Genomic DNA, 16,911 nt, shown 5'->3' with positions numbered 1-16,911 from the left:
ACGGAAATTTTCTGGATGGTCTATCTGAATCGTGTAAACACTTCCAGATTATAATATATCGATAAGCTATTCGAATCACAATCAAAGAATTCAGAAAATCAACAATTAGCTTATGTGTTAAGTGTCAACACAAAATAGACCAAAAATTTGTTCTAATAAAAAACAATCCGCCGCTTCATTTCAATGAAATGGCACAATGCTTCATTAATTCGTCCATCAATTTGACAGATTAATCATTTGGTGCGAACCAATGCGTCATTATTTTGATGGACAATTATGCTAGCGGGTTGATTTAAATTTCGGTTGTTGACCGGGCAGCTCCCTAAGTCCCTCCATACCTTGTCAAAGGAGTTGTTCTTTTGATAAAAATTATGCACTCTACACCTCCTAATCTGTAATAATGTTTACTCATATTCCATAAAATTACCTAAATCCTAATTACGAAAAGTATTCATAATCAACTTTTCGGTGAATTGACTTATAATGCACTTGCCTATTAAATATAAAAATCCAAAATGATAGATGCTAGGAACGAGATCTATTAGGTAGTGTCATAGCCTTAGCTGATAAAGAAGATGATATTGTTTGCAGGGGGAAGCTTCTTTACGGCCCGAGGCGGCCCCGACTCACCCCTTTTTTTTTGGTAGTAAATTGATTTTTTTCGTCTGAAAAATTTGTATACAGTGTAAATTTACCCATTTTGACCTAACATTTGATTCCGGATCCCTTTTTTATGATTATTTTAATACATTTTGAGTCACCCCTCTCGCAACAAACTCGTCAAAGCTTCGCCACTGATTGTTTGCCCAACCCACATTATTCACTCGAGAACAGATGATTGGATATAGGTTACCTTTACAGACACAACAATATGTGCGTGAGGTATATATAACTGGTAATTGTTTTACCAAATTTTTACGTAACTTTTTAACAACTAATATAGAAAGAGATGATTTTTATTATTGTTTCCTTATTTATTGTTTGTGTTTTTATTTATACCCTTATGGGTATTTTTATCTTGAATACACATTATGAAAGAAACCTATAAAATAAAACCTATCAAATTGTTTATGGTATCAGAGCTTAGGCTCGTGGATACTGTTCGATCTCTTCAAACATCGGTATTCGTAGCACGGGATCACACGAGAACACGATCGCAAAAGATTTAGATGATTAGGGTTAAAGTCGTCGGCAGCCGTAGCTGTCAAATCCAACCATCGATCGATTTTTTCTTGAAGGTCACCAGCCGTGCATTAAGCAGTCTATGTTCGATCGTGCATAAGAACGGTGCAAAGTTATTTTTTTGGCTTTTTTTGTTTGTGAGTTTCAAGGTTGCGTTGATTGTGTGGCTCTCAAGAAGCAGAGTTAATATTTTTTGTTTTATTTGTGTGGCTCTCAAGAAATAGCAGGGTTTGTATACCAACAAATTTTAAAGAAGCAATTATAGATTATTATATTGAGCATCAAAGTCAACATTTTTTTGTTTTGCGCTGGTGATACTAAACACAAGAACAGAGAGATGCATCACAACGAACCTCAGAAAAGCCCTATTCCTGGTTTAAACAACAAGCAATACCAACAGTTTTTTGGAATGTTTGCTACTAAAGACATTCCGGTTAAAACCGAGGTCCCACCCATCGCCAACATGAAAGGTAAACTCGGCACTAGTAACAAGTGGGTTGTGGATTCGGGTGCTACCGATCACATAACTCATAGGCTTGATTGGTTTAATGATGATCTGAAAAGGACATAGGAGTTCATATGAGTTGCCTGTTACTATACCTAATGGTTCATCCATTCCAGTGGAAGGAAGAGGGTCATGCATCCTACCCAACGGAATACGAATTAATAATGTTTTACATGTCCCAACATTTACTTGCAATCTCTTATCAGTCAGTTGTTTAGCGAATGATTTGCAGTGTGTTGTAACATTTTTCCCTGAATTTTGTGTTATGCATGCTCTGAACTCGAGGAGGTTGATTGGGGTGGGTAAATGCAAGCATGGACTCTATCAGATGAGCATGGTGGGAAGCGAAAGAAAAGCAATGGCAACTGTTAGTGATTTATGGCATAAGCGTCTTGGACATGCTTCGCATGGAAAACTTTGTCTTTTGGATTTTGTTAAAAGTGACTCTTTGGGAACAAACGGTACGTTATGTGATTCTTGCTTTAAGGCCAAAATTACCAGATTACCCTTTCCAATAAGTTCGATAAAAACCAAAAGTTGTTCTGAACTTTTACATTATGATATCTGGGGAAAGTATAGAACTCCTTCACTCACAGGCACCAACTATTTTTTAACCATAGTTGATAATTTTAGTTGGTCTGTGTGGGTGTTCCTTTTAAAACATAAGTCAGAAGCAAGTGATTGTTTAATTGGTTTCTACAAAATGATTAAGACACAGTTTAATAAAGTTGTCAAGAAAATTAGAAGTGACAATGGAGGGGAATTTACCTCGAACAGAATGCTTAACTTTTACACCGAGCATGGTATTCTTCTAGAGACCACCTGGCCACATACCCCGCAACAAAACGGAGTTGTGGAGCGAAAACACCGCCATCTCCTCGAAATGGCAAGAGCTTTGAAATTTGAAGCTAAGCTACCCACACGTTTTTGGGGAGAATGCATCATGACGACAGCCTACATTATAAACCGGCTTCCTTTAGAAGTCATTGAGAACAAGACCCCTTATGAGATCATTTTTGGTCAAAAACCCGATTATGAAAGTTTAAAGGTTTTTGGGTGCCTTGCATATTATCGTAGCACTGAAACGAGGGGTGAAAAGTTTGAGGAACAGGGGAGACCGGGAATATTTTTGGGTTATCCACCGGGTACCAAGGGTTATAAGATTTATCATGTAAAGAATGACAAGATAATAGTGTCTGGAGACGTGAGGTTTGTTGAAAACACCTTTCCTCATGTCTCGTGGATTGAGAAAGAGGAAGATGAAGAACCGGAAATTTTTGAGTTTCCAACATGGTATTATGATGATCAACATTCACATGAAAACATGAGCAATATACATGAGGGGAACGCGTCAGAAGCTGATAGCCCAAATAATGGTGTAGACAAGAATATGCCTGAAGGTGACGTTGTCATGCAAAATGATACAAATAGTGGCAGTTTGCCACAAAACGAAGATTCGGCTCAAGTGGCAGAACCTACGGCCCAAATTGACAACATTGGGCAAGTCAGTGTTACCGAACTCATAACCCAAATAGAAACAGCGCATGAAGAGCCCACTAGGGAAAAACGAAATAGAACTCGTCCTGCTCAACTCAATGATTATGTTGTGAATCTCCCACCATCAATTGATCAAGCTTCAGCCGAGTCTAGTAAACAACCCTCAACGGTATATCCTATTGCCAATTTTATTTCTTATGATAAATTTTTTGATTCGCATAAAGCTTTCTTAACGGCCATTAGCTTAAATGATGAACCAAAGACTTTTAAACAAGCAGTTCAGAATGAAAATTGAAGAGAGGCAATGAAAAAAGAAATACAGGCACTTGAGACTAATGACACGTGGACCCTTAAGGATTTACCAGAGGGAAAACAAGCCATTGATTCAAAATGGGTGTATAAAATAAAATACAAGCCAAATGGAAAGATAGAAAGATACAAAGTAAGGTTGGTGGCAAAGGGTTTTACTCAAATGGAATGAATTGATTTCTATGACACCTTTGCCCCAGTGGCTAAACTTGTCACCATTCGTACACTTTTGGCAGTTGCGGTAAAAAAAAACTGGATAATTCATCATCTGGATATTAATAATGCCTTTTTGCATGGTGACTTGGACGAAGAAATTTACATGAAAATCCCACAAGGTTTGGACAAAAGGAAAGGGAACAAGGGTTTGCAAGCTAAAGAAATCTCTCTATGGGTTGAAACAAGCATCTAGAAATTGGTATCAAAAGTTTACATCTGCTTTGCACGAGTTTGGCTTTGAACAATCTCAACCTGATCATTCACTTTTTATATTTAAAACAGCAAGGACATTTGTTGTAGCTCTTATTTATATGGATGATGTTATCATAGTGGGTAACAACTCAAAGAAAATTGAAGAAACAAAAGGTTATCTTGACAGAAAATTCAGCATCAAAGACCTAGGTGTTCTGAAATATTTTCTAGGAATCGAAGTGGTGCGTACAAAAGATGGTATTGTCCTTAGTCAAAGAAAATATGTGATGGTCATTTTGGAAGATAGTGGTATGTTGGATTGTAAACCAAGTGCTTTTCCTATGAAACGGAACACCAAACTTGGTAGGGACGATGAAGAAGTGCGTGTTGATGCTGGCAAGTATAGACGATTAGTGGGCCGGCTTCTCTATTTACAAGCCACTAGACCCGACATTAATATAATTCTAAATCCATCAAACACGCCTAGCACGAACTTTGAACTCTAGACTTTCAAAGAGAGGGAACACTTATTACACCACCAGATATCATTGAGACAAATACCATTTACGTATTTACCTGCTTATCAACTTGTTTAAATTCATACATGAATATTTAATTCATTAAACATGTTAGACACGTCAATTTATGTTTGGTTTCATGGGCTTTCAATTATTGTTAAGTGAAAGATTATTGACATTGAAATTGAATGGTGACTTTACTTGTCCATTTTTAAGTTGGAATTATATGTTAAAGTTTGCCTTTCTTGCTTTATTTATTTTATAAAATAAGTGAGTGTGACAGGGGATGGATTGAATCGAGCCTGTCAATTATTGTTTATTTTTCACGTTAAAAAAAGTGGCTTTCTAGAAAGTATATAAAATGCACGTTACAACTTTCACTAGAATGCATTATTATGTTGGCATAGAGGGGGGCCAAAGTTAATAGGAGTCTTGGAAGATATCAAAATCACAACATTTATTTATCACTTAATATATTTACTTTATTTGAAGTATAATTAATATATTTATTTATCTGAAGTATAATTAATATATTTATTTTATTTGAAGTATATCAATTTTAATAAAAACTAGTTAAAGTCAAATTTTATTGAAATTTAGAAGTATAAGTTAAAAAATAAATGCGACTGTATTTGTGTTTGGTTTATAACAAAATGTTTGATATATCGAAATTAGGTTAAAATTTAAACGAAATTAGTTTGTTGAAATTTCATATAAGTTAATGGAGTTTTTAATCATATGACTTGGTAAAATTAAAATATTAATTCAAAAATAACATACGATGAAATAGATTATCATAAACTCATTTAAATTTATGAAAAACTATACATTTCTTATAAAAAGTCATTTCAACCATGTTTATTTCTTTACAGATTCCTTATAATGACTTCTCTTTAACTTATTAAAAAGAAACTACTGTGGCCCAATAACATGGGTCATGACACTAGTGGGCTTTTATGTTGGGCCATCAAACCCATTTGCATTGATCTTGAATCCCTGAATCGTCGTCATTTTAGAGTATCTGTGGCCTGTGGGATCGATTGAGTTGCATTCTGGTAATCCAATTGTTCATTTGCAACCATCTGATTTTGGTACGCTTCTCGTTAACCCTAATTAGATTTAGGCTTTTAAAGATGTAAGCTTAGAAATTGTTTCTTTTTGTTCTTGTTAATAATGCACACCAACTGTTCGACGATATGTTTGTTACAGTTTTGCCATTAGGGTTTAACAAAAACTGGAAATTTACAGCTGTTGTAGATGATTAGGTGACTTATATAAGATAATAAGTTAAAAATTGTTGTGGGTTCTCTGATATGTTAATGCACGCCAAGTGTTCGACGATATTTTCTGAGAGTTTTGCCTTTAGGGTTTAAGGAAAATTGAAATGTTAAAAATGTTGTAGACGATTAGGTGACTTATATCAGATAATAAGTTGGAAAATTGTTGTGGGTTCTCTGATATGTTTATGCACACCAACTGTTCGACGATTTGCTATTGACGATTTTGCCCTTGGGGTTTAACAAAAACTGAAAATTTACAGCTGTTGTAGAATATTAGGTAGCTTATATCAGATAATAAGTTGAAAAGTTGTTGTGGGTTCTCTGATATGTTTATGCACACAAACTGTTCGATGATTTATTATTGACGGTTTTGCCTTTGGAGTTTAACAAAAACTGAAAATTTACAGCTGTTGTAGACGATTAGGTAGCTTATGTCAGATAATATGTTAAAAGTTCTTGTGGTTTCTCTGATTTGTTAATGCATACAAACTGTTTGACGATTTGTTCTTGACAGTTTTGCTTTTATGGTTAACGGAATATGAATCGTTACAACTGTTATCGAGGATTAGCTGTTTTTTATCAGATATTAAGTTGAAAATTTGTTGTGGTTAGTTGGTTACTCTGATGTGTTAATGCACACCAACTGTTCGACGATTTGTTCTTGACGATTTTGCCCTTGGGGTTTAACAAAAACTAAAAATTTACAACTGTTATAGACGATTAGGTAATTTTTACCAGATAATAAGCTAAAAATTCTTGTGGTCTTTTTGACGTAGCATTGAGTGTAATCATGTTTTTGACAATAGTTTTGGGAAGGAGGCTCTTTTCATCAGCAAGATCCGAAGCTTCTGCAGCTGGGGCTGCGGTTAGAACTGCACATAATCCCCTTGAGGAGTTCTTTGAGGCGGATAGAAATCCCGAGGACGAAAAGCCTGTTGTTTATGGTACGTGCTTTCACACTCATGCTGTCTGTTAACTTCAGTATATGTTTGTGGCTTGCTTCATAAGTTGATTTTAATGATCTTTTATTGAAATATGCATCTATTTGAGAACTTATGTTGGCTTGAAGTGGGAAGACACTACTTGTTTGATGTGAATATGTGATAAATGTTCGTATTACTTGAGATATATAAAGATTAAGTATTGTTTGCACCAAAGACTTGGTCAGTTGGTCTATTGAGGAACAACATGTCCACCATATATGCACTTAAGATGCACATCATTTTTAAGACATTTCTCATCGTTGTTAAATCTAGCAAACATCAATTAAGGTTACAGAAAGAAATCTTGATAACCATAAACTGTAACGAAAACTGTGGCTTCTTTAACATATAAATATAAATTGCAAACATGTAAGCGGAAATTGACATGAAAGTTACATAAAAATTGTATCTGGAAGACACTTCATTGTACATGTGAATAAGTTTAGAGTTAGAAACAAGGGTTATTGGATCGTGTCTTCCTTGATTTATGTAGCAGTACTAATATATGTAAAAGCATAATATATCAGGGGTGCCCAAAATACCCCAGCCTGATTAACCCGATCCGAACCCAAATAAGCTAATTAGGGTCGGGTTAAATGGGGTCAAAAGGTATTAATTGGGTTATTAACTTGAATTGTTAATAGGGTCGGGTTTCGGGTCCGTTTTTGGAAAAAAATCGGGTTTCGGGTTAACCCGATTACCTGCACTTGTTTATATTAATGATATTGATGTTGTAATTGTGAGTTAACTTGTTAGTTGTTTGAATCATGAATCTAAAACAATTGTTCAAATGATGAACTGAAACAATACGTGCTGAAAAATTGAAATTTTAATAGTTATTATGTGTACAATGTTTACCCACATGAATTGAAAATTGAAAACAGAATTGTTATTATGTGTACATAGTTATCTATGTGGCTTTTGTTAGTTGTTGGCTTATTTAAATGATTCATAAGTTATAATGTTAAATATCATATATTATATGATCCAAATTGAAGAATGCTATCGGTTAGATGATGCTATAGCATTAATGCTATCTGATTCAAATTGAAGAATGCTTAATATGTCATGTACCTATTAGATCTGTTAACCTAACCATCAATCGAATACTATAGCAGGCCATTATCAATATCAATTAAAACGGTGACACAGTCCCATTCATTTGTTTTTCTGCAAATTCATGGTATAAATTCTACTAAAATAAGAACACGTCGTTTGAGTTGAGGTTTAAAAAAACCTCCAATTTCTACTACAACCCGACTAACCCGATTAACCCGAACCCCGACTAACCCGACCCTTAATAGGGTCGGGTTGCAGGCCAGTTTTCTTTTTTTAAGAACCTTGTTAACCCGAAACCCGATTGGGGTGACCCGATTAACACCCCTATAATATATGATAGCAATATACAAATATACATTGGATTTGTGACAACCCAGGCTGCACTTTAGGACCCGTTTCCACTTTCCATGAAAGCAAAACTACATTATGTTTATGTTTATTATTTGCATGCTGTATTGATCTTTGTATGTGGTCTTTCTCTCTCCTTTTTTTAGCGTGTTACTATAACTTGCATACAATTACTTTTATAAATTCAGGACGTAGTTGGAAAGCTTCAGAACTGCGTCTCAAATCATGGGATGATTTACATAAGTTATGGTATGTCCTGCTTAAGGAAAAGAACATGCTGATGACTCAGCGCCAGATGCTTCATGCTCAAAACTTAAGGTTTCCTAACCCAGAACGCCTCCCTAAGGTTCTGCCCCTTTCATCTGACTTCTCATTTTCATATGGGACCCACAAAGAAATATCCCGATAAGGTTTTGACTTGTGGTCAACATGCAGGTTAGGAAGTCGATGTGTAGAATTAAGCATGTGTTGACTGAAAGAGCAATTGAAGATCCAGATCCTCGGAGGACTGCTGAAATGAAGCGAATGATAAACGCTCTGTGACGAGTTTTTGCTTGTAAGCTTGTTTTTGTTTAGACTTTTAGCATGTATTAATAAAACTCTGAATTGGTAGTCATTGATATCGTGAAATGGGAACCGTTTGCTTTTATCGGTTTGTATGCATTTTGTAACATGCATTTGTCCATCTTTTAATGGATGTGTGGTACAATGTTTAATGTATGCCTGTTAAAAACGGTACACGCGTATTAAGCTTTCTTATACAAATTTGGTTGGAAATTTAGGATCAAAGCTGGTATGCGATCAATTATTAATCACTTTAAAAATCATAAAACAATAGTATATTTTTTACAAAACTTAATATCTTTGATTTGATGTAGGCCTGTTGCTATTAACAGCAGCTCGAACACTGACCCGAGAAACTGTTAACCCGAAATTATTTGTACTCATGAGTCATGAAACCCGAACCTAAAAGTACTTTTACTCATAAAATCCGAACCCGGGTTTAACAAACCCGGCTTGTACTATTTCGAGTCGAGTACCGATTACTTTTTTAGGGGTTCAGGTAAACCCGAATAACCCATTTAATCAAGTATGCCCTAATTAATAGTATTAGACCTCGATAGACAACCTTTCGAAAACAAGGATGCTCGATAGTCGATTCCAGTTAGCGCTATTGTTTACTATTCCATCAGTTATTATTCCGCTATCACTTTAATTCCACCGATTAATCATAGTCAAAGTATTCAGACATGGCAATTCATTCGATCATTTGACCGGCTCATCATACATTCCATCACTCAGTCGGTTCATCAAGGTAACTTGAATCTGGATTTTACAAATTGATTCCACTTGTTTAAGGATTGGGTGTTTGAATTATGTTGTTTTATTTGCCTATTTAAAATGGAGATGATAATTTAACATTTTATTTATTATAATTATTTTAGTTTTCTAGGCCAAATACCCGATAACCGAACGGCTAGGGGTGTAGACGAGCCGAGCCCGAGCTCATTCATTCTCGAACTCAGCTTGAGCTCGACTCGTTTTGAGCTCTCCAGCTTGGGTCGTAAGTTGTTTTTTCCTGCTTGAGCTCGGCTCAGGATCGAGTCATCTATTATCTATTAATTAGTTTATATACTCATTTTTTAAAATTATTTTTATATATTTTGAGAAAAACCTTAAGCATGCTTAAGCTCGTCTCGAGCTCGTTTAGTACCTTAAAGAAGCCAAAGCTCGTCTCGAGCTTGTCTATGAAGTGTTAACTTAATAGATAGAAGTCCAATATAGGTAAAACTTAAAAAAATATACCCAAGCCTTGCTAAGTAAACGAGCTTCTCATACAAGGCTCAATCTCAGGCTTGAAAACTATACAAGCTTTATTTGAGGTTCAGGCTCGGCTCAATATCGAAAAAGCTCGGCTCATTTCGAGCCTTTTAGCGATCCAAGCTTGGGTAGCTCGTAAGAGGCTTAGCTCGTTTGCACCCCTAACCCACGCCCGATAAAATCCGAACCCGAATAGCACCCTGAAGAACCGGGAGAGATTAGAGTCGGGTTTCGGCTCAACAATTAAATTTCTCAAATTCGAAAAACCCTACCCGAGCATTGTTGATCATTTATATGGGGATGGATCTTTCATTGGCATTTAACGGGCCTGGATTCATTCGATCATTTCTTGGAGGGGGCGGATGAGCCGGATGACAAATTGCGTAGGCGTGTATGAGGTCACTGAACGGCTGGTTCTTTCTATTTAATATTAGAGTGTTTGCTAATGTTTAAAAAAATCATAATGCATAGTTAAACTATAAAAGTTATAAATTTTATATATTGAGCTTTAATTTTAAACGAGCCGACAAGCAAGCCAACGAGCCAGCTAAACGATACCAGCAGGTGAGAGCCAACAAGCTAAGCTTACGTTAGGTTGGTGTTTGCTCGTTTACAAACCGACCTAGCTCGGTTTGCTTAAAAGCCAAGCACACTCAATTTGGCTCGCTTACAGAGAAGCCAATTTTGAGTGAGCATCGATCTTGGTTTGTTTACAAGCCGATCCAGTTTGGCTGGCTTACAAACCAAGCAGGCTCCGCCCAAATGATCATGTAAAAATACCCAGCGATGGGTGTAAACGAAATTGATGCCAAGATGCTGAAATTTGAAAAAAAATTTGTATGTGGTACTTTTTGGTGATTTGTAAGTTTTCTAAATCTTTAAAGTTGATACTAATGTACAAAATGGTGTTTAAGTTTACACCATTGTAAGATGTATTTAAAAAAATATATGCATGTAAAAAGAATTCAGGTTTTATTATTTCATCTTAAGTGTAAACAATTGTTATTTCAGTTTGCATTGGGTCAAAGCTAATGCAGTAGAGATCCAAACTTTGTATAAAATTTGGTCAAACTGTCAAAAAAGCAAAATAAGCAAAAAAATAAGACGGAAGGGCATAATGGTAATTACTAGAAAATCACTAAGGTACACGAAGACATAACTGGTAAAATGTTGTTTTATACGGTGGACTTAATCGTACACTTTGGTCAAAATTACTAAAAGAGGTTGTGATCGTTAAACAGGCTCAACCTTTAATCAACATGTAAATATATATAGTTTTAATCGACATGAAATGGACGTAATGGGTATAATGGGAATTTTATAAATAAGGTTGGAGAAAGAGCGATACACGAAATGACGAGTTTCTGAACTGGTATGATGGGTAACTTCTCATATTAAACATACAAACTGTAAAATTATATATTTTTGACTTGTTGAGCTTTTGGTCAAAATTGAAAATCTTGGTAATTTTTTATTCCTATGCTTGTCTTTTTGGTCGAAGTTCAACCTAAAATTCACGACACCAGTATAAGCAGTATTTGGGTTGACCAGTATAGGTAGTTCTATAAAAGAGGTTGTTGTTTAGATTGACCTGTTTAAAAATGAATCTTATGGTTGTTGATTCCCTTCAAAATAGGTTAACATGTTAACAGTTAACCTCGAATTGACATGTTTAAAAACGCCCTGACCCGTTAACCCTTGTAGATTTTGATTTTTTTTTCCTTTATAGACCCATTATTATAATAAATGAATTGATTTATTAGCTAAGTTCTATTTTTTTTTTTCAAAGTTTATGCGCACATTTTTGATAAACTTAAAAGTTATTCTATATTTTATAATATTAATAAACAATAATTCATTTTCTTAATCATTTTCAGGCATATACTATTGATCAGGAGAACAAACGAACTAGTACATTATGAATATTTATAAATTATAACTAATACATTATGTCTTGATTTTTAAACTTCATAGCAAGTGTGGCTATAATAAATCAAAGGTCTATCACCACTTCACACATTGTTGTTTTCATTAGGAAAGTATTTTATTAATATTTCATGCTTCCTTTAATCCTTATTAAACATCATTAAAGATGTCTGGTGGCAAACTTGTTAGTCTTCTTGCTGTTGACTGGTTTAAAGACATCAAATGAAATGGACCATGTTGCTAGACGCCCAGTTAGGGATGAGCAAATTCAGTATTGGTATCGTCTACTGAATCGGTACCAGGGTTTTGAGTTTTTAGGACCGGTACGGTACGATATCGATATTTTCCGAATTTTACCTTAAATACCGGTACCCCTACAAAAAAATTGCAATTTTCAGGATAGGGATTTTCGCCTTTTCGGTATTGGCACCGGTACGGTATCGAGCTCATTCCTACGCCCAGGTTTTGCCACACAAGTAGGTTTTTAAATGGGATGTGATCTTCCTATACCACCCTCATGCTAACTACGCATGCCTATACGGCTTGTATAGGCCTACACGGACCGTATAACACCTGAGTTGTGTCGGTCATTGTTTATAGTGCATCGCATAGGTCTATACGAGTCACAGGCCCATACAGACCGTATAGACAAAATTCACATCACACCAAACACTACAAACCAATACAATGAGATAATTCACGAGAAACTGCCACAATACGCGGGCACTTCTGGCTAATATTAATAATCAAGCAATTAATGTAAAAACACTTTTTGAACTATAAATTTTAAGAAGATCCACCACAATGACTTCCATTGGAAGCAACCACGTCAATGGTCTACACAAACCATTCACGAAACTCCCACATATAAAACGACAACGTTTCACATCAATCTGAAGTATAACCTTCCCCGCCTCAGGGAGCTTCAACAACAACAATAATAATAATAATATCGCCGTCGCACCGCCGCCGCCGTCTTGCCGGAGCTTCCATTTTCTCACCACTGGAGCATTAACCCCCACTCAATCCACCCACAAACCCACCAATACAATGGTCGACAACAAACGCAAACGCGGCCGTAAACCCAAATCTTTAACCCTAGAAACCCTAGATCTCAAATCACCCAATTCCTCCACCTCCGGCGACGATCCAACACTGACCCATGAAACCCACACCCCCAATTCCCATCACCACCACCACCTCCGCCGCCGCCGTAAACCCTCCGTCCAAAACCCAGAAACCGCCGTTTCTCCGTCAAGATTAACGGAAAATGGTAACGGCAACGGCAGTTTGAATGGGTTGCTGATTGACGGTGAGGTGACGGCGATGGCTCGGGTGGTGCCGGCGATGGACGCCGTGGTGAAGGTGTTTTGTACCCACACCGAGCCGAACTTCTCGTTGCCGTGGCAGCGGAAGCGGCAGTTTAGTTCGAGTAGTAGTGGGTTTGTGATTAGTGGGAAAAGAGTGTTGACTAATGCACATTCTGTGGAGCATTATACACAAGTGAAGCTCAAGAAACGCGGGTCCGATACGAAGTATGTGGCAACCGTTCTTGCGATTGGGACCGAATGTGATATTGGTGAGCTTCTGCTTATTAATCTGATGATCATGTGATTAACAATATGACATTTAGTAGTTAAAGTTATTAGCTTTTGCACATGATATTATTTGGTATTCAGTTATTCTTACAATTGTTAGCGGGTCCCCGACGCAATGGGTTTTGGTGGATTAAGGGTAATTTGGGGATTACTAATTAATGTGTGTTAGTAGCATGGTTATAAAAATCCCGTCTAGGCGCCCCGATCAATCGCTAGTAGGTACCCAACTGACTAGTCTACGATTACTCCCTATTTGGTCAAACTGAAAATTTTATATATAAAATTTTAAAAATTTACACGTAGTTGAGTTTATGTCATATTTATGTTTAGTTATAGATTAGTATGAGTTTGTATATTATAAGGAGGTTTTTGGCTCGACCTTTTGATTAATATGATTTAGGAGTTTATTGAAGTTTGCTTCTAATTGTCGATTCATTTTGTGAACAATTATGCAGCTTTGCTTACTGTGGAGGATGATGAATTTTGGTCGGGTGTATCACCTGTGGAATTTGGGGATTTGCCTGCGCTACAAGATGCGGTGACAGTTGTTGGGTATCCAATTGGAGGAGACACGATATCTGTCACGAGCGGGGTTGTTTCGCGAATTGAGATATTGTCTTATGTTCACGGGTCGACCGAGCTTTTGGGATTGCAGGTTAATAAAAAATGAAGATGGTTAGGTTTAACCATATATTAATATTAGTGTCGGTTTATTAATACAAAATGTATCTGAATTTGATGCAGATAGATGCTGCTATTAATTCAGGGAATTCGGGTGGACCTGCGTTTAACGATAAGGGAAATTGTGTTGGTATTGCGTTTCAGTCTCTGAAACATGAGGATGCTGAAAACATTGGATATGTCATACCGACGCCCGTCATAATGCACTTTATTCAAGACTATGAGAAAAGCGGATCATATACGGGTAAATATCTGTTCAAGTTCTATCTTTTCAGCTTCAAGATTATGAGAAAAGCGGATCTTTTTACTCATTTTTTAAGTTTTAATGTGATTGGTATTTTGTATTTTTATGCAAATCAGGATTTCCCATTCTTGGAGTCGAATGGCAGAAGATGGAAAATCCCGACTTGCGCAAGTCTACAGGGATGAAAGATACTCAAAAAGGCGTTCGTATACGAAGAATCGACCCTACATCACCCGAATATAAAGTTTTAAAACCGTCGGATATTATTCTTAGCTTTGATGGTGTTGATATTGCCAATGATGGAACAGGTAACATTGTATTATAATATATATAAAATATAAAGCTTCTATCTTTGTTAGTGAAACGTGAATCTTTAGTTTGTTGACCGTATGCATTGACCATTTTTGGTGAATTACAGTTCCTTTTAGGCATGGAGAGAGGATTGGTTTTAGCTATCTTGTATCTCATAAATACACTGGCGATACAGCTCAAATCAAAGTCCTTCGTGATTCAAAAATCTTGAAATTTAATATCAAGTTTGAAACTCACAGAAAGCTAATTCCTGCACACATTAAGGGAAAACCACCTTCTTATTACATCATTGCGGGATTGGTTTTTACAACTGTATCTGTACCGTATCTTCGTTCTGAGGTACTTAAAAGCACGCGTTATTATATTTTAATATTTTTATGCTGTATAGTTATAGGTTTTGGTCACATTTAATTCATTAATTGTGCATGTATCAGTATGGAAAGGACTATGGATATGATGCTCCCGTTAAGCTGTTAGACAAACTTCTGCATGAATTGCCAAAGTCGCGAGATGAACAGATTGTAGTTGTCTCTCAGGTTATTATTAGTATTATTATTGTTATTATTATTATTATTATTATTATTTTGTTTCATTATGCGGTGTATGAAAGTTTTGTCGTCAACTCCTCATATTCAACTTGTTTATTGAAGGTACTTGTGGCAGATATCAACATAGGATATGAGGAGATTGTCAACACTCAGGTTAGTATTGTTAGATGAACTACCCCTATGATTTGTTAAAAATACATCCTTTTTTAAAAAAATTTAGGACCCTTTTTAGCAGTTTTCTTTTAATTACTTTTTCTTGCAGTAGGCTACAACAGTTTTTTAGGTTTTCTTGTTTAGTTAATACAAAAGCAATTCTATAAAATTAAAGAAACCATCTTTAATAAGAATACACTTAAACGATCTTTTGATTTTTTGCAACAACAACGTACCCCGTAAATCCCACAAATAACATAGCTATTGGTATTGTTTGCAAAGGGTGGGATGTAGGCAAACCTTACCTTTAAATCTAGAGATAGAGAGGCTGCGTCCAGAGAGACCCCGACACCAAACAAACAGAACTAACAGTAGGAAGATCTTTTGATTTTTTTTGCAAAGTTTCTATTTTTAGGCGATTTTTGACCTTTTTTGTTTAAAAGATTCGGGCTTTGTTGATGATGTTTTAAGGGTTATAAAATATATGTTGAGAACTGATATCATGGATTTTTTCATGCATTTTCTTTATTTATCTTGGTATAACTTTTGTATTTAGGTTCTGGCTTTCAATGGTCAAGTAGTCAAAAATCTGAAGAGCTTAGCCAACATGGTAGAAAGCTGCACCGACGAGTATCTAAAGTTTGAATTGGAATATCAGCAGGTAGTTTATTTGCAATAAAAAAAATGAAATACAATGGTTTAAAAAGTTAAATTAACTAAACGCAACGTGAATGCTGTAGATAGTGGTACTCGAAACAAAAAAGGCGAAAGCTGCGACTGTGGACATTCTCTCAACTCATTGTATACCATCTGCCATGTCAGATGATCTCAAGAACTGAAAGACAAAGTTAACGGTATACTGTTGACTTAATGTCGGGTCAATGGGAGTTCCTGGAAAGCCCACATTTGGGGTTTTTGTGAACTGGATTAGTGCTCCATGGCGAGTGGGAATATATACGGGTATGGCATGATGAAGCAGGAAGAAATGTTGCAAGTTTTGCTTTATCTTCCGTTTTGATTTTATTACCATTGCCCATTTAAATGACTAATCTTCATAACGTGCATGTTTGTGGACCGCTCTGGCGGTCATTGGTAGTTAAGAGATTGTATTGTTGATATCATCATTATTATTTGAATGATTTTTTTTAAAGTTGGAATTATAAATCTTTAAATATCTGGTAACATGCATCAGGTATTTATAATCTTGTGTGTACTCTAGTGTATGTGTTGGTTTGAAAGACCTCTTGGTGAAAAGAAGTTGGTATAGTGATCCATTTGATGTAGCTTACAACCTGTGCAGTCGATATCGTCGATATACCACCGATATATTGGCGATATATACTTATCAGTCCCTTTGTAGAATATCGGTCAGAATATAGGTACCGATAATATTAGTGATATTGACTGATATTGGACCGATATATCAACAATATTCCTGATATCAGGGTTTTAAATCTTAATTATCAATTTTTAGTATTCAATGTTATAGTTAGTCTTAATCAGTTTCCATTAGGATATCCGATATTTTTCCGTATTAAC

General features: G+C 35.9%; 2 protein-coding genes across 2 annotated transcripts; both read left to right on the top strand.

The window, feature by feature from the left end:
• Positions 1-5,448: 5,448 nt before the first annotated feature.
• On the top strand, positions 5,449-8,709 carry LOC143635672 (uncharacterized). Its single transcript, XM_077103445.1, has 4 exons — positions 5,449-5,510; positions 6,476-6,643; positions 8,278-8,435; positions 8,525-8,709. Exons 2-4 carry the CDS (start codon positions 6,490-6,492, stop codon positions 8,630-8,632), a joined length of 420 nt encoding a protein of 139 aa, XP_076959560.1. The 5' UTR covers positions 5,449-5,510; positions 6,476-6,489; the 3' UTR covers positions 8,633-8,709.
• Positions 8,710-12,886: 4,177 nt separating this feature from the next.
• LOC143635671 (protease Do-like 9) lies at positions 12,887-16,533 on the top strand. The gene is made up of 9 exons (XM_077103444.1): positions 12,887-13,415; positions 13,890-14,089; positions 14,179-14,359; positions 14,476-14,667; positions 14,778-15,010; positions 15,106-15,207; positions 15,322-15,372; positions 15,929-16,033; positions 16,113-16,533. Exons 1-9 carry the CDS (start codon positions 12,887-12,889, stop codon positions 16,209-16,211), a joined length of 1,692 nt encoding a protein of 563 aa, XP_076959559.1. The 3' UTR covers positions 16,212-16,533.
• Positions 16,534-16,911: the final 378 nt, after the last annotated feature.

This window comes from Bidens hawaiensis, unplaced genomic scaffold (assembly GCF_021521415.1).
Source record: "Bidens hawaiensis isolate Kalapana, Puna unplaced genomic scaffold, B.hawaiensis_p1.1 tig00007641_1, whole genome shotgun sequence".
Taxonomy (NCBI): domain Eukaryota; kingdom Viridiplantae; phylum Streptophyta; class Magnoliopsida; order Asterales; family Asteraceae; genus Bidens; species Bidens hawaiensis.
The sequence above is the reverse complement of the archived record's forward strand: the minus strand, read 5'-3'. Positions and strand labels throughout refer to the sequence as shown.

What these genes read in the sequence shown, in the direction of transcription:
- LOC143635672 (XM_077103445.1), top strand. Translation starts at nt 6,490, where the DNA reads ATGTTTTTGACAATAGTTTTGGGAAGGAGGCTCTTTTCATCAGCAAGA. An exon ending in CGAAAAGCCTGTTGTTTATG is followed by an intron (nt 6,644 to 8,277) that starts GTACGTGCTTTC and finishes TTATAAATTCAG; the next exon opens with GACGTAGTTGGAAAGCTTCA. An exon ending in ACCCAGAACGCCTCCCTAAG is followed by an intron (nt 8,436 to 8,524) that starts GTTCTGCCCCTT and finishes GTCAACATGCAG; the next exon opens with GTTAGGAAGTCGATGTGTAG.
- LOC143635671 (XM_077103444.1), top strand. Translation starts at nt 12,887, where the DNA reads ATGGTCGACAACAAACGCAAACGCGGCCGTAAACCCAAATCTTTAACC. An exon ending in AGATTGTAGTTGTCTCTCAG is followed by an intron (nt 15,208 to 15,321) that starts GTTATTATTAGT and finishes TGTTTATTGAAG; the next exon opens with GTACTTGTGGCAGATATCAA. An exon ending in AGGAGATTGTCAACACTCAG is followed by an intron (nt 15,373 to 15,928) that starts GTTAGTATTGTT and finishes TTTTGTATTTAG; the next exon opens with GTTCTGGCTTTCAATGGTCA.